The sequence below is a fragment of the Atractosteus spatula genome, chromosome 8 (genome assembly GCF_055471065.1).
Source record: "Atractosteus spatula isolate fAtrSpa1 chromosome 8, fAtrSpa1.hap1, whole genome shotgun sequence".
Taxonomy (NCBI): domain Eukaryota; kingdom Metazoa; phylum Chordata; class Actinopteri; order Semionotiformes; family Lepisosteidae; genus Atractosteus; species Atractosteus spatula.
This window is the reverse complement of record NC_142713.1, coordinates 31205804-31228403: the sequence shown is the minus strand read 5'-3', so window position 1 is coordinate 31228403 and position 22600 is coordinate 31205804. Positions and strand designations below refer to the sequence as shown.

General features: G+C 42.5%; 1 protein-coding gene across 1 annotated transcript; it reads left to right on the top strand.

The window, feature by feature from the left end:
• The first annotated feature begins 17 nt into the window (after positions 1 to 17).
• fbxo7 (F-box protein 7) lies at positions 18 to 21791 on the top strand. The gene is made up of 10 exons (XM_088924081.1): positions 18 to 382; positions 2279 to 2426; positions 3049 to 3292; positions 5266 to 5484; positions 6270 to 6414; positions 7756 to 7839; positions 8235 to 8330; positions 19245 to 19421; positions 20008 to 20045; positions 21042 to 21791. The coding sequence occupies exons 2-10, from the start codon at positions 2305 to 2307 to the stop codon at positions 21369 to 21371; spliced, it is 1455 nt and encodes a 484-aa protein (XP_088780207.1). The 5' UTR covers positions 18 to 382; positions 2279 to 2304; the 3' UTR covers positions 21372 to 21791.
• The last annotated feature ends 809 nt before the right edge of the window (positions 21792 to 22600 follow it).

Genomic DNA, 22600 nt, shown 5'->3' with positions numbered 1-22600 from the left:
ATTACCTTTTTCGAATTGCATTACGGTAGTCTAGAGTCCATGATACATCTTTAACTTTCCGTAAAGATGTTTTGTATATTGATTGAGTGTGTTATTGTTATTTTGTACTAATTTAATCATTACTTTCATTTCCTAATGGTAGCCATGGAAAAGTAGCTCTTTTATTTTTGTCAGAACTGTAATGCGCCTCGTCTCTTCCTGTAGATGTTAAAAAGAAAGTTGTCATCAGGACATGGCTTTCATACTGCAGATCTGTTGACTGTTGTATAGGCACTCGCGATATTCTTTGTGGGAGTTTGAATATCTAATACAAAGTAAACACTTTCAAACTGCTTTGTTTCAAAGAATGAAACATAGAATTATTAAGACCGACCCAACCAATGTAAGTAGAACTATCGTTTGTAAAAGTATATTTTGTTGTATCACAGTTTTGTTACAGAATACGTTTATCAGTTATAATGAAAGTTTTTTATCCTTTTCAGAATTACTGTTATATAGTCATATAATAATTACCATTGGATTGTAACATTTAAATCATGTGGGCGATTGCGTTTTAACATTTAGATTAAACATTTATGTTTATGTTTCAATATTATGTATTTCGCAAATGTACGGAGGCCTATGAAACGAAATTGAAAGTTTTAGCCGTAGTGCCTTTATTTTTCAAGCATTTCATATTTGTTGTCCGTGGTGTGTAGCCGGACATTGTCCATCTTGTGCTGTGCCCTTGTCAGGGTGTTGAACGCATACTATGTCAATTTGTGTCCACTCCGCATACTAACTGACATAGAATGTGAAGTACAATAAATACGAATAAGCCCATAATGACGGACTTGTCCTGTGCTTATTGGGTACAGGACAAGGGTGCCTCCACATGATGAAACACTTCTGAGTGAATTGGTCATTGTCTGCAATTTCCTGACCTGATTGCGTTATTCGACATTCGACAGGTTCCTTGTTATCTTCTGACATGCGGCTTGTTCTGTTCGTGTGCTTTGCCCGAGTCTGCATTGTTGTTTTTCTTTAAACTGTTGTCCAGGATCATATTAATTCTACAAAGGTTACCAGTAAGGATAGGATAGGATATTGGGACAGCAAAGTCAAAACGTTTTTTCTTCACAGTCAGGCTGTTTGTGTTTATGATGATGAGATCGATATGAGTGATAAGTATTACATACGCTGTATTCATCCCAGTGATTTCAAATAACCATACGTACCGGGACATATTCACATCCAATAAGATATGTTTTATTTTTAGTTAATTCCAATCAAACGTTTGATAATAGAGCAAAGACATACTTTGTGTTCAACCCAATGATTTCAAGTGACCACACTTACTGGGAGATATTCACATATATATTTTTACGAATCTTGAGGTGTGGAAGTTATAAGGGATGTGGTTACGAAAGCACTATAAAAAATCAGGTCCTGACACCAGCTTGCTATGAAAGCAAATAATTAAGATTATACCCCCTAAAGTCATGGATTATAAGCATTACATACCACATGTGTTCTTTATTCTCTGGCAGTGCTTGATGATAGAGTAATAAACAAGTCCAAACGTAGACAAATATTTATTGACAGTAAATCCCACACCTTTTCAAACGTACAGCACTACAAACAGTTACACAGTGAAGTGATTTACTGGTCTGTGAGTTCCAGATACCTACCTTCAATAGAAGAATAAATTGTATATTGCACTTATCATTCATTTTAATCCCATGATCACAAACAGACATTGCTTGACTATAAAGCAGAAATGACTTTTGCTTTTGCTGCCCCAATACTTTTGGAAAGCACTGTATGTCCGAGTATGCAAGAGCATCTAACAGTACTCTGTGCTTCTGCCAGAATATAAAGCCTACAGAGAATCTATGTTAAAATGAAGCTTAGCCAGTGCTGTTTCAGAGTAGTGCTTGAGAAAAGCGTCATGTCATTTGTTTGCCTTATCAATGCGGATCACGGTCTCTGCATTATCATGCCAAAATGGTTTGAATTTTAGATTTATACCGCATCAGTTGATTTACATGTTGCAACAATGCATTGAAAACGTATATTGTTCCACATCTGTGTTTTACATGTGTTATGATCCTGCTTTAACAATATTTATATTAATTATACTTCTGATCAGAATCCCCTGCTTTCTGTCTTTTCTTTCAACATGTTAGGCTATGTCTCTTCAACAAACTGACTCATACAGGACATTTTTGAAGAGTCTTGAAAAGTAGTCCATCCATTGCCGTAATTGATATCATTGGCCTTGGCCTTGTTTCTACAGCTGTTTTTAGCAATAATTTAAGAAGCATGAAGCTGCGAGTCCGTGTGAACAAACAGACTTGCCGTTTGGAGCTGGAGGGAGATGAGCCTACACTGGAGGAGCTGAGCATCCAAATTAAGGAAATAATACTGCCCTCTTGTGGCTACAGGTTGAGTGCTCTTATTACTGTTCAACTGGGCCCCATATTCAAAACACCTGGGCCCACATTTGAAATGAAACACATTTAACACTTTGGAAGCTGTGAGAATTGAAGAACCTAAGCGTTTGAAATGCAGATCTCTCAGTTGTTATTGCCTTCACCCTGGAGTCTCTGCTGTTGGTTCAGTCTGTAAACTATCTATCTAAACCATTGGTTCCTCAGTTACTGCACTTTCAGCATAGAGGTCATAGACTGCCATAATATAAGATATATTAAATCTGATATGGAAATGGGAAAATGTTTATGCGACATAGTTTATGGAGGCTCCTGAGACTCCGAGATAGAGAAAATGAGCAGTTACAGATCGCAAGACACCTTGTTGTCTTAAGGGGAAAAAAGAAGCAAAGTATTCAGACTTACATATGTATTAAATGATACTTGAAATGTTTTATTTTTTGTTAATTTCTGGGTTTTTCATTCAGCTTGATTCTTTATGTGTACAATTGAGGTCTTCCAATGTTTCTTCCCTTTGGGGTATCAAAATGAGGTCGTCTTCCCAGTATCATCAGAATCGACTCAGGGAGTGAGGCCTGATTACTGGCTCTGATTTCTTTTCTCTTGTCATTCACAGTCCGGACACAGAATTCACCCTTTCTCTGAACAGCAGCGAGCCCCTCCCAGAGTCAGGGCAGAGCCTTGCATCTTGTGGGATTGTATCTGGAGATCTGATCTGTGTAGTCCTGTCACAGGCCAGTCCTGCTCCCAGCCCCTCTGCACTCCACAGTGTCAGCACCCCCCCAGTAAAAAAGACGGATGAGGCGAGCAGCTCTGCTTCCCTCCAGGATGAGCGCTCTGGAGCTCTACAGACGCCCTCTGTGAGTACTGCACTCTGCACAGCAGTCGGACCAGATTTAAGGACTATGTGCTTGTTTAACAGCCTGGCTTTAGATCCTTTAGTGCCTAGCTAATTCAGGATTAAACTTAAAACTGGTGTTAATGGGAGCAGTAGGGAGTGCCCACCTTGTGGTCTGTGTGGGCCCTAATGCTCCAATATAGTCACAGGGACCCTATACTGTAAAAAAAGGCGCTGTCCTTCGGATGAGATGTAAAACCGAGGTCCTGACTCTCAGCAGTCATTAAAAATCTCAGGGCGTTTCTCAAAAAGAGTAGAGGTGTTACTCTGGTGTTCTGGCCAAATTTCCACCCCGGCATTTGTCAATCCTGGCCTCCTAACAATCCCCATCTATGAATTGGCTTCATCACTCTGTTTGGCTGCCACCACATCATCCAGATGAGGCTACACATTGGTGGTGGAGGGGAGTCCCCATTACCTGTAAAGCTCTTTGAGTGGAGTGTCCAGAAAAGAGCTACATAAGTGTAAGGAATTATTATCAATAGCTGTTTCACATCTGTATTTTTTACTGTTCACGTGAAATTAATCGAAGCCTAGTCTACACTTGCATGGGAGTCAAGTTTAAAGTTTTATTCATCTGTAAGCAGTTAGCTATATAGTTGAATCACTCTGGAAGACATGCAGCTTAATTTCTTGTGACTGCTTTCCCCATACTTACAGTATGAAACTATTTTTGACTCTACAGCATTTTTCATCTACCTCTACAGCATTGCCTGATATTTCTTTTCTTTCTTCAATTGTAGGCAGAGGGTTGACTGCTTTTGTTTTCTCATCTGTATTTTGAAAGTGATATAACTAGAAAGCATTCTGCTTCCTCACTAGTGAAAGCAGTAGTATGGGGATTCTAACAGTCATGGTCTGGAAAAGAGCATGTGATTACATGTCATTATAAGTTACTTTGGAAGTTGTTTGAAAATGAATACTGTCTCTAAGCAGCTCGTTGTAGGAGTGTCCAAATATAAGCAGTAAGTTTCCTGAAACATTCTTACACAGCTTATTGCTCGCGTGTGGATATGGTTTTAATCAGATTGGAATTGGCCTGACTATGACATCATTATCTCCTTCCATCATGAAGTGAGGTTACAACAAGGGACACTGTCCTCCTACTCCTTTGTCTGTCTCTGGCAAGTACTAGGGCATGCTGTGAAAAATCTGCCCGCTGAGATTTGGGTCTTCGTGAGCAAACTGTTTTGTGGGTGTCATTTCATTTGGATCCTTAAAGGAATGGCTTTATTAATCCCTTGCAGGTTACACAGCCTCGTAATAGAATTTCAGGACCAATTCGACGAGAGACATGTCCCTCAGCAATCCTGCAAGAGCCTGGGCAGCTGTAGAAGTCACTGTGACACTGAGAGCCAACTAATCCCACCCTGCCCTTGGCAGCCCTCAGTTAGTGGGGTGTGCGCCCCACAGGAGCAGTCCCAGTTACAATGTGCTAGTGACATGACCAGGCTCAAACCCACAAGCAGAGAGCTCAAACAAGAGTCTTTATCGGACCGTGCTCTGAAACATCATCTGGCACTAGTCAATATGTAGTGAGAACATTGCGTTCCTTATGCACTGGTGTTTTCTATATATTGAAAGCAAAAGGATAGATTAAAATAGGCTGCTTAACATCCCCTACCACAGGCTGTCCTACCTGTTCCGGTAAACCTGTGTACTTACACCCAGAAAATCAGCAGATTAATATGATAGCAATCCAAGCTGAGGCAGCATTGAATTTCAGGAAGAGAAACTAAAAGTAGCGTCTTGTGTCATTGTGTAAAATACCTGTCATTGTGTAAAAGACCTGCCAAGAGTCTTTACAAATTAAAACATAAAAGTGAGACAATTTTGTGTTTGATAATCTAGGTACTGTATCACCTTTCCCCGTGGTCTCCTGTATATCCGTCTGCTTCTGACTTTAGCTTTGTTAAAGATTGGCGTGTTGTTTAGGTCTGTGCCGAGGAAGAAGATTTGAGGGCCGAGGAAGAGGCAGATCATGAGATGGAGGATGTCTTCACTCCCGAGCCCATGATATGCAGCGAGGCCGAGGATGGAAAGGTGCCTCATTCTCTCGAGATGCTGTTCCATGGGGTTGAAAACCGCAGCGCCTGCGATACACTGGTGGTCGCAGTTCATCTTCTTATGCTGGAGACTGGATTCGTATTGCAGGTAAATATAGACATTCGAGGACTAATTCAGAAAAACTAAATACATTTCAACCTATTACATTGCAGTTTATTTTGTGTCGCAGCAGAGGCTAGTAAATACAGTCTAGGCAGAAATGGAGGTCATGTTCTTTCTTGAGGGCCTTAGTTTCAGCTGTGTGTACTACAATCCACATTTTAGGAATTCTTTTGTGTTTTGGCTCATCATTTTTTTACCATAAATAAGATCTTTACTTTTTTCCCTTTCTTCTTTCTTTTCTTTAAGTGTAATATGTTCCTAGTCCTGTTTGTATACACAATATCTGTAATGGAGAAGTTTAAGTAGGGAGCTGTGTCAGCATGCACAGGCTGCAAAGGAACAGGTGAAGGTTTATTCCATGCTGAAGGGAAAAGAAAAGAGACAGAGCATGTCTGCTGTAGAGCCTTCGTGTGTCTTTTCTCTTCCTTTCAGGATGGAATAAACCTTTTCAAGTTCGAATATCTGTACTGAATTTTCCTTTTCGATTGTATTACTTCATATTGAATAATAGGCAGAGGTATGAAAACCAACCTCCACTGTGCAGATAGTACTGTTAAATCTCCCATATCTTACCTTTTAATATATATGAGGTGGAACATAATTGGACTGGTAAAAAAAAACATTTTGACTAATTGGACATTTACTGGACTAAGGCCTCAAATCTAGCTTTTGCCTCCACTCAAGGTATACTTTGCTCTAGCCCGGGTGTATTAAGAGAGGGGGGGATGCCAGCTTCCTCCCTGAGCAGCTTGTCGGCTGTGTTTTGACAGGGCCCGGAAGTGAGGCCCGGGGAGATGCCTGCAGGTTGGAAGGCTGTTGGGGGTGTTTACAGACTGCAATACACACACCCCCTCTGTGAGAACAGCATTGCTATGGTGGTTGGTGTTCCTATGGGAAACATGCTGGTTATCAACGGTAATTTTTTTTTATTATTAACTATGTGTTCTGAACTGTCAGCTACAGGTAGTTCCCAATTGACATGACCTTAATTTGCGAGTTTCTGGTGTGACACACTTCAAAAATATATACCACTTTTTAATTGAAGATGCTGTTAGGTCTCACTTTAACATGCTTGGGGTTGAGCCAGCAAAATGAAACTTGACGTATTGTGTGAGACCATATATACTGCGTGTACTGTGTATATTCTCTAACTCACAGTTCACAGTCACCTGATTAAATGTGCACTAATTGTAAATGTGATTAACACCCTGCTTATTTCGAGTCCCATTGAAAACGCATCGTAGAGACCTAGTTTGTGATCAGATGACACAGTAGTCCCAAAAGCATCACAAAATCAGTCTTTAGTTAACTATTTATGTTGTATTTATGTTGAATAGTGTGGCTTGGTTGGCACACAGACAGCCCAATGATCTTTGTCTCAATTGTCTCACTAAATAAATCTGTAACTTTTCTTTATTGTATATAGGGTATAAGTTCCACAATAAAACCAATAAAGCACTAAAACAGAGTAAGCTCCTGTGAAAAAAATCTTAAACATGAAATTGGTGCAAACAATTTGTAAAATATTTATTTGAAGTCTTTTTGTAGAACAAAATCATCAAACTTAAATTTCAATACAACTGTCTGGAATTAATAAATGGCTCACTGAGAGTAAAAGGACTGAAGACAGTTGTGTAGTCCAGATGCACCTCTGGGCTCATGATTCATACATTTTCCATACTCAAGTCTTCCCTGCACAGATCGACAAATATTTAGTTTAAAAATGACTTGCAGTACAACATAAACATAAATGAATGTATGTAATTGTTTTGAATTCATCCCCTCACACATTCTTACAGAAAATGCATTCTTAATTAATGAATTTTCCAAGAATACATCTGCTGCATAACTTGAGAACTACTAGTACTTCAATTTCTGTTTAATACATGGATGCATAAGTATTTGGTGGTTTCAAGAAACATCTGTGCACTCCACACTTCCATAGCAGATGCATACGAAGAACTGAAGTACCAGACTGTACCAGTGATCGTAGAGCTTAATCTACTGCTGTGTTTGGGACTAAAGTCCAGTAGAACAATTCAGATACTTTCACTCTTTATTAAAAGACTAAAAATAAATGAAAAAAATACATCCTTGTAGACTTTCAGGGTCTGGATGCCTTAATGTTTCTAAAGCAAACTTTTATTAAGCAGAACTATTGGAAATCACAGCATGCTGCAACTCTTTGAAGGCTTTGTATGCTCCAGCACGTCAGTGTGACCTTTGTTTGTGCGGTTCTTGATGTCTCTTTCTCAGCTACTCTGAAGATGAATGAAACAGTTGACAACGTGAGGAAAATCCAGTTAAACCCTTCTTCCTATGTGACGGATTTATGGAACGGTAAAGTCTTCTTAGTAACACATGATAAATGTCCTGCAAACAAATCAGAAGCAGTTTACTGTTTTCTAGAGTTTTGGAGGATTGCAGATATTGTGGACAGAAATGCTGCTCAATCACCGGTTCCGAGCATATGATTTACAGTATTGGCAAGCAGGCTTTGAATCAAGATTGTCAGCGATTGTATAGTGCTTCCTTTTTTAAAAAAGGAAGTGTTTTAGCCTTTGTAGCATGTAAATAATCAATCATCCAAATGTTTATGCTTTTACAGCTGAGTTTTTAAGGATAAAATGTGTTGCATCAGCTAAATCGCATTTTGACAATGAAAGTGTTGAGAAGAAGATAAATGATCATGCTGGCTTAACAATTACCCTTTTTTTAAAATGTTTTTATCCTAGGGGAAAGCGCTGCTGGTGCTTATAAAGACCTTAAGAAGTTATCCCGTATTTTTAAAGATCAAGTTGTATATCCCTGGATAGCCTCGGCCAGACAAGGTAAGCATTTCAGCATGAAATTACTGTGAATAAAACTGAGGCCTTACAGCAGCATCTTTTTTGAGCTGTATTAACAGATTTTTAATAATGATGCATATTACACTATATTTGTGTAGTGTTTCATAGCCGTTCAGGGACGCCAAATATGTAATCATAGTGGCTCTCTGAAGGCACCAGTTCTGTAGGGTTTGGGCATTTACTGAGACAATTTTCAATTGTAGCAGTAAATCACAAAGTTGATTCTTTTGATGGCTTTAGAATCCAACCACGCGACATAACTCAAACAACGCGCACACACAGGTACTAATACACGAGGATAAATTTATTAATACATAGAATATGCCTTAAACCTAACAGATCTTATCGAGAGGGTTATCAGAATACAAAAGATATATATTCAATCAGTTACGAAGTGTTACACATCAAGAGGACATACGTTCAGTATATCATTCATTAAGACCGTTTCGTAAAGTGAACTTGGTTACAACTTCTACATTAGATACTCAAAACAAGTACATAACTCTTAGGAATTAAATTGATATCAACTGGTTGGGATAACAATTGAATCCTCGAGCTGTAATGCATTGAAGTTGAATACTCATCCAATTTCTGGGGATTCAGATCTCCTGCGGGCACAAAGAAACAGTTGCAGGCTGTTGCTGTCCAATCCGCGCTGTCTGGCTCGGTGCCAGGCTGTGCTGTGCGGCTTGCGACGGTGCGCTGCAGATGCTCACTGACCGGCTAGTTAGTGTTGGCTTTAACTAGCAAAGTTTGTGCACAGGAGAAAAGATGACTGTGGGTCCCAGCAAGTCAGGAAGAGGACTGGTTCGTTCCTGATGAAGAGCTAGTTCTGAATGGTGATTCAGCTGTCCACAGTTCTGACCTGTTCACGAGGCCTGCTGCTGGTTACTCTCTGGCAACCTCCACTCTAGACTCTTAGAACAAAGGAAAGTTCTGGCACTCGGACACACTGGCCGTTCCGTGGTTGTCCGGGCTGAGTCTCGGGATGGTCAGGAGGCGCGCTGCGAGAATGTCCTGCCCTTGGGAGCCTTCTGCTCCTGGGCCGTCCTGCCCTGGAATTCTCCTTTGAATTCCCTTTAGAACAGTCCACAGAATCCTCTCCAGAATCTTACTGAATCTCCCGAATCTGAATCTTGTTGAATCTGAATCTTGTTGAATCTGAATCTCCAGGCCTGTGTTGCCTGTTTTTACCTGGAGGAACTTCAGCTCATTCATTGGCTGAAAGTTCCATGGGCATCAGAGTCCCACGTGGGTTACTCAGCCCTACCAGTCCCTGATTGGTTGATCAAGGTGAGATATGAGTCACTTAGTCCTGACACTTAGTAATGCAGTCCAGATGTCCATCCGGCACTCCCTAGACTGATAGGCGCCAGTGGATGACCATTGATCATGATAGCCAGACTTAGCTAAGTGCATCCCCCTTTGGGAGCTGTCCTAGGAAACCTTAAATCATCTTGCATGAATAGTTTCTCTGTGGCTGCACCACAGAGACGAACAGAGAAATGGGGCCTCATTTGGGAAGCTCAGAAACACTTAATTCTGCCTTATTATTAAGCCTCGCCGCTACATATCCCCCCTTTTTGAAGGTCACGAGGTCCTGAGGCGTTGTTGCCTTCAAAACAAAACAGAGTTAAGTGATGTCCCTTGCCATTAGAACATTAATCTTAAATGTCTACATTACTCCTCGAGAATTCATACCGGAACCAGCATTGGATACAAACAGGATGAATAACATCTGGAGTATGTATAAACACGGTAGGAGACATTATCTAAGTCTAGGAATTACACATCAGGAAGTTCACTGTCAATATCTGATACCTCTGTGGTAGATATTTGGGGAGAAGTCACTTCCTTTCTTTTGGCATGCTACCTTTGACTCATTCATGCTACCCGGAGTACATCTTGATGTAAGAGTACATCATTCAGAGTACACTGTCAGTCATGATCCAGCTACCCGGCAGCAGTGTTACAATAACACCAGTTCCTGTTCCCAGCCCCCCGATAAACCACAACACCTGTGTTGGGTATCTGCTAGGGTGGTTTGGAGGTTTGTTCCATTAAAGCAAACTAACTACCTGTACCTCTTCAGGGCTTACTGTTTCTTGGATTTCTATCCAATTCCTTAGTGTGGCACCTGAAGGCATCCATGACCTCAAGTTTGGTCTTATGTTGTCTGGTTCTAGACCGTACAGTGTTAAGTTACCATGCTGTACTATGGCCTCCTCAGGAACTTAAAGGAACTGTTTTATTAGGTAGCTGCATCATGCCTGTCACAAGTCACAGTGTCAGTTAAACGTGGTGTGCTGACCAGCCACTTACTTCCCACCTGCTCTTCATGGGGTTCATTAACCTTCCTCTGCTCGTTAGTAGCTTTACACCCTTCATTGGTGAATCGTTTAGACACAGCCAATGGATAGCTTTGGTAGCCATACCCATCTCAAGATTTGGAACCGAATTCAATCTTGGTTTGCCTTCTGGGTGAGCTATGAACGATGGGGTTAATGTCACACACTCCTCTACTGAGAAGAGTGGAATCAAGTGGGTTGGGAATTGTGCCGTGGTTAGACTGGCTGCAGTGGCACTAAACTCCCTTAACAGGTCTTGTGTCAACATTCTGGCCTGTTGCACACAAGCATAAACCCACTGTATAACACCAACAATCATGTCCACTGGTTGGGGAATAAGGTTTAACCCTGTTGCATAGGAAGTTGCCTGTAGGGTTTTCCCTAAGCTTTCCAACTTTTGCTGCTGTCGATACAGTCTGTCACTACCCTCTGGTATCTCTGACACCTGCCTTCTTGGGGCAGTCAGGGTGAGAGTGCCAGTAGCACACAAACCTACCAAAAAGAGCAAATGCACAACAGTGGTGGCAGCAATCAGTCCTCCCAAAAGTCTTTTAGGGTGGCTGATCCCAGTCATCTCCTTCTGAGTGACTGTTGCCTTTCTAAGCTGGCGCAGCTTGTACATGGTGTCTTTCTCAGTATGCCATGTGGCATCCTGGGGACCAACATCCTGGAAATCTGGGGAGATCTGACGCAGCGGCTGATGCTGCTCCTCCTTTTCCAGGGCATCTGCTTTTTCGATTTGTTCATGCCTGTGCTCTAGGAACCCTGCAGGGGGCGGTGCAGCAGTGGAGCATGCCTGACCCTCGGCTGAGTGGTCATCTGGAGCACCTGAGTGATCTGGGATTGTTACCCCATTCTCACTGTTCAGGTCCACCCTGCACACTTCCTGATTGAGGAATCCCTCTATCGGCATGTTTACAATCGTTCGCTGGGGGTAGGTGTAGGACACCTGCTCGCTCCCCCCTTCCCTCGCTAGGGGTTCAGGGAGCTGCCCCAGCACTGGGATAGCTAGTTCATTGTCTTTGAACTTACTATCACCCACCAGGCCCATGTCAGTGCAGGCGGGGATTCTGACACCCCTCTTTGCGATGTCCTGCACTGGCAGGCGGGTGACTTGACCATCCAGCTCCAGTCTGGGTGAACCACTGTTGGTCAGACTCAGACTGACAGACTGAGCTGGTGGCTGTAAGAAAACCGGCTCGGCTTTCATTCCCTGTCCCTTCTGGGGGACTGGGTGTGTTGGAAACCCTGCCGTTGAGGCAGGAACAATCAGGTCAGTCTCACTCACTACCTGGTAGTTGTGAGAAATAATGTTACCTGACTGCAGGTTCCCTGGGTCACAGCAGAGGGAATCGGCATCTGGGATCAGGTGTGTCCACAGCGCAGTAGTCTCAGCGTCCAGCTGGACCTCCTGTCTAACCTGTGAATGTTGCACCAGGGGCACCTGGTGGTGGCCCTGTGACAGCTGCTCAAGCAGATCCTCACTAATAGAGGACCTGTCAGGGCTAAGGGTGAGGGCTACATCACCAACCTGCTCTCCTGCCATCTGGATCCCTTCCACCACTGCAGGGTAGTGTTCCTGACCCCTCTTGGGTGCCAGGGTGCACAGGGAAAGCTCCTTTTCATCGCCAGGTGGGGAGATCTGCTCCTCTTTAGGGATGTAAAAGGTGTGTGCTTTACCTGGTGGATCAGGCGGCTGCTTGGAGCACCGCTCCTGTGGCAGGGAGGCTGTTGTGACCTCAGCCGGGACACGACTTCCCTGTACATCCGGGGAACAAGAAAATATTTTTATTTCTTGTCCAGAGGGAACAGAAGGAATCTCCGCATAGGCTTCTGTGTTCGGTGGGCACTGTGTAAGCACAGTCTGCCTCTTGGCCCCCCTTTCCTTCTGTACAGAAGGCTTAGGAGCCTTGACCTGTTTCCACACTTTGCCTTTCTGGTGATCCACCAAAGGTTCCACTCTGAGTCGCATACCCTTTTCTTTTTCTACCCGTTTGAGCTTGCCGTGTGACATCAAACACCTTTCAACCTCAGTGTCAATCAGTGTCTCACTGGGTAAGACATCTCCCATGGCAGCCTTGAGGTAAAAGCTTCGTGCTTTTCCTCTGTGTTTTACTGCCTGCTCTGTGACTTCAGGGGTGGAGTCAGCACTCGCTTGGGAGTGGCTGACCTCATCCAGGCAGGAACCCTTCCGCTCAATCAGATAGACTGAGGGAGGGAGAGGGGGCGGGTCTCCGCCTCCTCCAGTGGAGAGTATCAGCTCATTCACGCTTCCGGCAGCCTTGGGGAGCGGTTGTCCCTGTCCTAATAAAGCTTGTTCAAGCCTGGCCAGGCGGGCGGCTACTGAATCCTTTTGTTCAGCCTTTTCTAGCCCTTTCCCTTCCCCGGTGTTCTCATGGCACTTAGGACGCTGGGTGCGGTCCTGTGTGAGTGCTTTGGAACGGGGCTTAGCCAGCTCAGGAGCCTGTGCTCCTTCGAGCAGGGGGGAATTAACCCTGCTGGCTCTGACGGCGAACACAGTCGCTTTAGCAGCTTTTTGCTCAGAGCGACTTTGGACATCATACTCCCAGGCTTTCTGCGCGAATCTCTTAATATCAGTCATTTTCATGGTCTGTGCATCTGTATGCATTAAGATCATCTTTCTGACTGACGGGTGGAGATTCGCAATGAATAAACCCTTGAAATGTGTGTTCTCTTCGCAACCCTCATAATTTCGCCCTGCAAAATAAGTTCGTCTAAGTCTCTCGTAATATTCGCGAGGGGACTCTGCTCTCTCGTGCTTAATGTTAAGGGCGGCGGCTATCGCGGCAGTCGGGTCAATAAACGCACTGTATTCTTCGATAAGTGCTTGACATAGCTGCTCAAAGTCATTACAGACTTCTTTCATCTGCCTAGCCATCCACTCATGTACAGCTCTGCTGGTAGTTTTCCTGACCAGAAACACTTTCTCCTGTTCTGTGGCGTTTGGCAGGAACTGCAGGTTATACCTGAGGTCTTGAATATAACTCTCGATATTATTCTCTGACACTGCGGGGTCAAATCTCTCTATGTCCTTCGCTAGCTCTCTCAGAGAATGGAGATTTATTCTTCTAGCTTCTCCGCTGACGGAGATATGACGGAGATCGTGGTCAGACTTGTCGCTGCTAGAGAGAGTGCTTAATAGCGACTCGAATTCAGACCTTTTAGCAACCATCGTTAAACTTAAAGAGTATTACTTTTAAGTACGAAATCACAGTTTTACCACAGAAAACCACAAGATCAAGTATGCAATCAACCCTGTAGATTGCAAAAGATCACAAAACAATCAAGCACTGCTTAAAGAGCAAGGGGAACTTTTTCTTTCGGCTTTCAGCACACTGTATTATCGTGTATGAAACCCGCGGCGTTTTATATGAATTATTCCGCTTGGTTGATTCATTTCAGTCTTGCCACGCCGATCCAGGGACGCCATAAATGTAGTGTTTCATAGCCGTTCAGGGACGCCAAATATGTAATCATAGTGGCTCTCTGAAGGCACCAGTTCTGTAGGGTTTGGGCATTTACTGAGACAATTTTCAATTGTAGCAGTAAATCACAAAGTTGATTCTTTTGATGGCTTTAGAATCCAACCACGCGACATAACTCAAACAACGCGCACACACAGGTACTAATACACGAGGATAAATTTATTAATACATAGAATATGCCTTAAACCTAACAGATCTTATCGAGAGGGTTATCAGAATACAAAAGATATATATTCAATCAGTTACGAAGTGTTACACATCAAGAGGACATACGTTCAGTATATCATTCATTAAGACCGTTTCGTAAAGTGAACTTGGTTACAACTTCTACATTAGATACTCAAAACAAGTACATAACTCTTAGGAATTAAATTGATATCAACTGGTTGGGATAACAATTGAATCCTCGAGCTGTAATGCATTGAAGTTGAATACTCATCCAATTTCTGGGGATTCAGATCTCCTGCGGGCACAAAGAAACAGTTGCAGGCTGTTGCTGTCCAATCCGCGCTGTCTGGCTCGGTGCCAGGCTGTGCTGTGCGGCTTGCGACGGTGCGCTGCAGATGCTCACTGACCGGCTAGTTAGTGTTGGCTTTAACTAGCAAAGTTTGTGCACAGGAGAAAAGATGACTGTGGGTCCCAGCAAGTCAGGAAGAGGACTGGTTCGTTCCTGATGAAGAGCTAGTTCTGAATGGTGATTCAGCTGTCCACAGTTCTGACCTGTTCACGAGGCCTGCTGCTGGTTACTCTCTGGCAACCTCCACTCTAGACTCTTAGAACAAAGGAAAGTTCTGGCACTCGGACACACTGGCCGTTCCGTGGTTGTCCGGGCTGAGTCTCGGGATGGTCAGGAGGCGCGCTGCGAGAATGTCCTGCCCTTGGGAGCCTTCTGCTCCTGGGCCGTCCTGCCCTGGAATTCTCCTTTGAATTCCCTTTAGAACAGTCCACAGAATCCTCTCCAGAATCTTACTGAATCTCCCGAATCTGAATCTTGTTGAATCTGAATCTTGTTGAATCTGAATCTCCAGGCCTGTGTTGCCTGTTTTTACCTGGAGGAACTTCAGCTCATTCATTGGCTGAAAGTTCCATGGGCATCAGAGTCCCACGTGGGTTACTCAGCCCTACCAGTCCCTGATTGGTTGATCAAGGTGAGATATGAGTCACTTAGTCCTGACACTTAGTAATGCAGTCCAGATGTCCATCCGGCACTCCCTAGACTGATAGGCGCCAGTGGATGACCATTGATCATGATAGCCAGACTTAGCTAAGTGCATCCCCCTTTGGGAGCTGTCCTAGGAAACCTTAAATCATCTTGCATGAATAGTTTCTCTGTGGCTGCACCACAGAGACGAACAGAGAAATGGGGCCTCATTTGGGAAGCTCAGAAACACTTAATTCTGCCTTATTATTAAGCCTCGCCGCTACATTTGTATTCGGGGAAGACAAAAAATAATTTGATACTAAGATATTACCTAATATTATAATACCTGTTGTTTATTGATGTGCAGTTTATTTTTATTTGTTACAGATCGTTATGTGTTAATAATGATTAAAAAATTTCAGAAGTTAAATATTAGTTTAGAGACCAGCTTGGTTACATGCAAGTTGAGAAAAAGTAAAATATCTTACCCATAGGCCAAGGAAATACTGAGAAGGATTTTTAATTGGACAATTTAGTGATTACGAAATACACAATAAAAAGCAAATATTAGTTTAGTTTAATTAGTTTAAAAGAAAATGATTTATTAAAACAAAACTGACAGACCAGAATCAAAAAACGATTTAAAAACTGAAGAGTACAGTTGTAATGAGTTCCAGAGGTCAAAACACTACATCGAAGTTTACTCACTCAGTTACAAATATTGACCAATACTAATGCACTTAGGGGGACAAAATTGTAAATGGGGAATGATAGATTTTTTGTGACATAAATAATGGTCCACAATCTGTACTAATGCTACATGAAGACCACTGTCCCCATACAGAAATTCATCCACACAGACAAAATTGGAAACTGTTTTAACATGTAAAAGGAAAAGTAATGTTTCCTTGAATATGAAAAAGTCACAGCTCTTTTTTCTGAGTCCCTTCAGTACATAATGCCGGATAGAATTTGGTTCCTCGATGAGGAATTCAGTGTTTAAGAATCGTCTGGTCTGTCAACTCAAAGGGGGTTTGCTTATTTGACGGGATATCCCAATCTGTAAAGACGCTGTCAACAACTTATCCTCATCAAGCTGACAGTTTAGATAAATCCAGTGCAAAGAGGACAAAAGAAAATAATCGACTAGTACATTTAAAACATGCCCAACATATAACAGTGTTTTAATTATGACAGGGGGACACTTTTTAAGACTGATCAGGAGGCAAGTCTTTACATAAAAGGTTGCAGTAGTCAGGAACAAACCATTCAGCTAATGTGTCTCGGCTTTCCTTCAAGAAACAGCTTGGATCAATTACTGTACGTACTAGCCAGCAGATGAGTTAGAGGGGCCAAATGGCCTCCTCCGCTTTGTTCTTCTATTCTTTATTCAAATCAAATCAAATCAAAGTTTATTTATCAAATGCACAACAATACAGCGTGCAGCAGTACTTGCTGGCAATGAAATGTCTTTTCTGCGAGCTCACAAAAATCACAAGGATCACAAAAATCACAAAATTAAGGTTACGAAAAAAAGGTTACATAATAATAGATGTAATAGAAGTTGAATAAAACTCAATATGAATAGAGCTGCTATGTGTCCATGGTGTATGCAGTATATACAAGTAGTGCGGTATGCTGAATACAATGAAAACTGTGTGTCCATGTAGCCATTACAGGTGGTTTGCTAAAGGAGCTGCAGGTTGGCTATTTAGCAGTCTTATTGCCTGGAGGTAGAAGCTGTTCCGTAATCTGTTGGACTTGGACCAAATGCTTCAGTATCGTTTACCAGACAGTAGGAGGGAAAACAGTTTGTGACTGGGATGACTGGGGTCCTTGAGAATGGACCTGGCCTTCTTAAGACATCTAGCTGAGTAGATACCCTGGATGTTTGGTCGCTCACAGCCGGTAATGAGCTGCGCTGACTTCACCACCTTCTGCAGTACTTTGCAATCCTGGGCGGAGCAGTTCCCATACCAGGCAGTGATGCAACCAGTCAGGATGCTCTTAATAGTGCACCTGTAGAAGTTGGCCTGGATATGTGATGGCATGCCGAACTTCTTTAGCCTGTGGAGAAAGAATAGGCACTGCCGTGCTGTTTTGACCACGATGTTGGTGTGGTGGGTCCAGGTTAAGTCCTCTAAGATGTTAACTCCCAGGAACTTAAAACTGCTGACCCTTTCCACTGCAGTCCCATTGATGTAGATAGGTGTGTGATCTCCTCCCTGGTGTTTCCTATAATCCACAATCATCTCCTTAGTCTTACTGATGTTCAGAGAGAGGTTGTTCTCCTGGCACCATGCTGCCAGGGTTTCAACCTCCTCCCTGTATGCAGACTCTTCACCATCTGTGATCAGGCTGATGACTGTTGTATCGTCCACAAACTTGATGATGGAGTTTGATTGGCGACCTTGCGACACAATCATGGGTAAATAAGGAGTAGAGGACAGGGCTAAGCACACAGCCTTGGGGGGCTCAAGTGTTTAGAGTCAGGGTAGAGGATATGTTGGTGCCCACCCTCACCACCTGCGGACGTTCTGTCAAGGAGTCCAGGATCCAATTACAGAGGGATGTGTTCAGTCCCAGGTCCTGGAGCTTGATGACAAGCTTTGAGGGCACTATGGTATTGAATGCTGAGCTGTAATCAACAAACAGCATTCTCACATATGTTCCTTTCTTATCCAGGTGTGAGAGGGCAGTATGGAGGGCAGTGGCAATAGCATCCTCTGTTGACCTGTTCTGGCGATACGCAAATTGTAGTGGGTCTAGGGTGTCAGGCAGTGAGGAGGTGATGTATGCTTTGACCAACCTCTCGAAGCACTTAATGATAACTGATGTGAGTGCAAAAGGGGGGTAGTCATTCAGGCAGCTGACTCTGGGTTTCTTAGGAAGAGGGACAATGGTGGTTTTCTTAAAGCAGGAAGGAACTATAGACTGAGCTAGAGAGAGATTGAATATGTCCGAGAAGACATCTGCCAGCTGGTCTGCACATGCCTTCAGAACACGGCCAGGGATAGCATCAGGGCCAGGAGCCTTGCGTGGATTGGTCTTTTTAAAAACTTTACACACATCCGCTCTGGATATGATCAGTGGGTTTCCGTCTTGGATTTCTGGAATCTTCCTGACTGGATCTGCGTTACTGACCTCAAACCAAGTATAGAATGAATTTAGCTCATCAGGAAGAGAGGCAGACTGTTGTGCAACATAGCTGGGTTGCGCTTTGTAGTCTGTAATGGTGCGTATACCACTCCACATGGTCCATGTGTTGCAGCCGTGATAATATGACACTAATTTTACTCTGTAGTTGTATTTAGCTATTTTGATAGCTTTCCTGAGGTCGTATCTGGATTTTTTGTATTTATCCATATCACCAGAACTGAAAGCAGCTGTCCTAGCTTTAAGTTTGGCACGTATCTCGCCATTTACCCACTGTTTCTGATTTGGATATGTGCGAACAGTAATCCTGGGAACCACGTCTTCAGTGCATTTACTGATGTAGCCAGTAACAGTCCGAATACAGATTGATATGGCAGATTGAATGGCGCCGACAGGGAAGGCGCCATTCAATTCACTCTATAATTCACTCTGTAATCAGACATGTCTGGTGACTCTTTCACTTCCCACCATTCCTTCTTCTGATCATTTCTTCAGTACTTTAGACCTTACTCCCTGCGTCATTTCTTAAATAATATTGCATACTTGAAATAATAAAAAAACATAGGCTGAGCACAATAAATGATTTTTTTCCAAATGAACTGAAAAATTGTCTTTTTCGGTTACTGGGTCCTGTTTGCTTGCCTGAAAGGGATATTCAGTTTTAGTTGTTACAGGGCGTTCAGAGCCGTGACAAGTTCGATGGCGGAGGCCATGGCTGACGTCTCCTCTTCCCGGGTGTTTTCAGCCATGAACCTGCCGGCGGTATTTGGCTTGACGGCGCTCCCTCCCGAGCTCCTGCTTCGCGTGCTGCGGCTCCTAGACGTGGGGACGCTGGTGGCCCTCTCGGCGGTGAGCAGGGACCTGAGCTTGGCCACAGCCGACCCGTCTCTGTGGAGGTTCCTGTACCACCGGGATTTCAGAGGTACGAGTCCCACTGGATTCCAGAGGGGGGAGTAAGGCTGCCATTGCAGAGCTAATTCAGTGGTTTCCAAGGGGGTGCCATAGACGTCATAGACGGGGAGCTGAGATTTCAAAACCAAAAGAATGTGCATTCAATCTACAGCACTTTACGAAGGCTGTTTTCTTTGCATGGCACTGTATATAAATCCAGTTTGACTGATAAGTGTTTTCGTTTACTGCTTTACTACCACTGGAATCACTGTAAAACCAGTTTTAATTCCTGGTGCTATGTTGTGTGAGACTCATGGTTTTCATCTAACTCCATATTTTAGGAAGCATGCTGAGACAGCGCAGGTTTTTAAATTTTCTATATATTTGGTATGCATACCACTGGTTCTCAGTGTCTCCTTTACTATATCATCCATTTGGCTTGTGTTATGTAAAAGTATTAACATTACTGTTGAAATGTATATGCACAGCTACATTGCACTTGAGTATAATTGAAGATGTATGCCACTATTTTTTTAATGAAATAGCAAACTATTATTTGAATAAAAAACACATCTGAAATGTTTCTTATGCTATTAAGCACTTTTCTTAAATTCTAGATTCAGTCAGCAGACCTAGAGACACCAACTGGAAAGAAGTAAGTAACTTAAAAGAATATTTAAATATTTGGGATGATTATATTTTCTCTTTCTAAAATAATATTTTCTATATTTCTCAGCTGATACAAGATGACATTTATTCAGTTACTGATGTAGCTGACAACTCAGATATCCAGTTAAATAATAAAGAAGCTTGAGTGAAACAAATAGTACTCACATTTGTTTTTAATGGTATATAAATGGATACTGAAACCTAGTTAATATTTTATCTTGTTATTCTTAGGAGTATAATAAGAATCACAGTTAAATATCAAAATAAGTGAGTCCAAAATCAAGTTTCATGGTGTTACGATGGGCTTTCGCAAATAATGTAAAAATATGTAGTCAGTAGCGCCAGCATAATCAGTGTTATTTTTAAAGCAACACAAATCCAAGATGCATCTCAATTTAAAATTAATTTTTTAAAATGACAGTCTCACAATGCTTCGTCTGTTTGTTTTTTTATTTTGTGTTGGCCACACATATCAGATATGTATGAATATAACAGCTTCATATGTTTGTGCCACTGAATTATTCACAGTTTGAAGTAATGGAAGGATCTCGTCTTTTAAACATTTTGAAACAGCCTCATACAACTTTCTATAATTAGCATCTTTCTTCATGTATTTGTCTCAGTACAAGTTAAGATATTACTCCAGTGTTAAAAAAGCTGAAGTCCTTTGCTGTGCTAAGCTGAATAAATTTAAGCATTTATAGTCGAAATATCTTTTACAATTATAATTCCAAATCTTGGAATTATCTACCACATAGTGTGAGCAGTAGCGTCTCTCTTACTGAAGTCTCATTTTTTTAAGCATGGCTTTTCTGAAACTGCGGGCAGATTTTCAAGACACATTCTGCTGCCCTTGCCCTGGCTTTCAAACACCCTAGTCCCCGTCTGTTGCTCCACGCTAAAGCATTTATCAGTACTATACTGAAAAATCTTGGAACTGTGATTTATTTCAGAATGGTTTTACTTGCTTTGTTTCCTGCAGCTCTACAAAAAGAGATATCTACAGAGGAAAGAAGCAGCTCGTGTACGCCGCACTATGATGTTCCCTCCGGTGCCTCCTCAGCCATTCCCATACCCACCTATGCCCTTTCATCCCTTCCCCTTCGGACCCACGCCACCATTTCCCCCCGGGATCATCGGAGGAGAGTATGACCAGAGGCCAGGACTGCCCTTCTCCACCGTGCCCCGCCCACGCTTTGATCCCATTGGCCCACATCCAGGGCAAGGCCCAGGGATCGGCCACCCTATTGGCCAACGCTCTTTAAGGCCCTCAAGCGCCCGGTCTTCAGACATCCGCCGAGGCTTTATTTAAATGTTTTCTCTGGTTTCCTTGCTTAAGACAAGCTGAATTGCCAGGACCAACAATGAAAGCTTTTGTGTTTAGTTTGATGATGACAAAATAATCTATTTGCAGCCATTTTGTTTATTGGTAGTAGCAGGTTTTGCAGCAGCAGCAGCAGCAGCAGCATATAAGCAGGAAGAAGCAGAAGTAAAAGGATAAATGCTGAGCTGGTTGTGGGACAGTAGTGTAAAGCTGTGACCCTCACCAAGCAATCTTTCCCTTCCTGCACATTTGGGACTCTCTTCTCTTATAGTGTGGAAGTATTAAGAGTTTCTTGGTTTCAGTTACAGGTTCATGCCCTACTACTGAAGGTGGCAGTGTGTTTATGAAGTTGTGAAAGGAAGTGCTTTTACAGATGAAAGCATTAAATAAAACCTTATTGATCACATATTATTAGAATGAGTCAGAACCTTTCTGTTCTTTATTTTAGATGTATCAAGATGTCTCAAGTTATGCTTCTAAACCTTGCCTGGGTACATCAGAAATCTAAAAATAATGCACTATTCTGTAGCTCGAAACTTCAATTCATTAATGGAGTAACTAAAATAACGATGGATGGCATGAGAACCACACCAGAACTGAAAAATTCCCCACAGAACTCTAAGCAGCTGTTACCTGACAGCATTCTAATTGGAATGTTTACATTTACACCAGTGACCCAAGACGGCGTGGCTTACATGCAGAATAGCACATGGCCGTTTGCTATATTACATGGGCTAGCAGGGGTGTGTGCAGTAATTACTAAGATTTGCAACACGAAACATTCCTGGGACAGTGCATAAAACCTTGTGAAAGGTTTCAGTTTGCATAGCTCAATTCTGAAATGAACCCTTAATGATCAAGAAGCTTGAAATTACATACAGTAGAAGTTTAATTTTGAGCAGTCCCCTTAGGCTGATTTCTGGCCGCTGGGAGAAGAATATGTATTTAGCATTTAGCCTTTATATTTTCTGAATTGTGCATGAAGCATATAGATCTTATTTCAACTGTAGTAATCCTGAAGTAACAAATTTTATTCAAAACAGCCTGCAGCGATTACCAAAATGGTCAAGAATAATTGTGATAAAACAGAAAATAAATGTAATAGTAAAACACCAAAACATTTATAGAACCTGTGAAGTCTTCTGAATTCTTAATAATCAATGGGTTATCTACATTTCTGCCTTGATACGTCAGTACCCAAGATAGTAGACAGCCCT

Coding starts and splice junctions, on each gene's coding strand:
- fbxo7 (XM_088924081.1), top strand. CDS start 2,305: ATGAAGCTGCGAGTCCGTGTGAACAAACAGACTTGCCGTTTGGAGCTG. Junction 6,415..7,755: donor AAACATGCTGGTTATCAACG/GTAATTTTTTTT, acceptor TCTCTTTCTCAG/CTACTCTGAAGATGAATGAA. Junction 7,840..8,234: donor TGTGACGGATTTATGGAACG/GTAAAGTCTTCT, acceptor TTTTTATCCTAG/GGGAAAGCGCTGCTGGTGCT.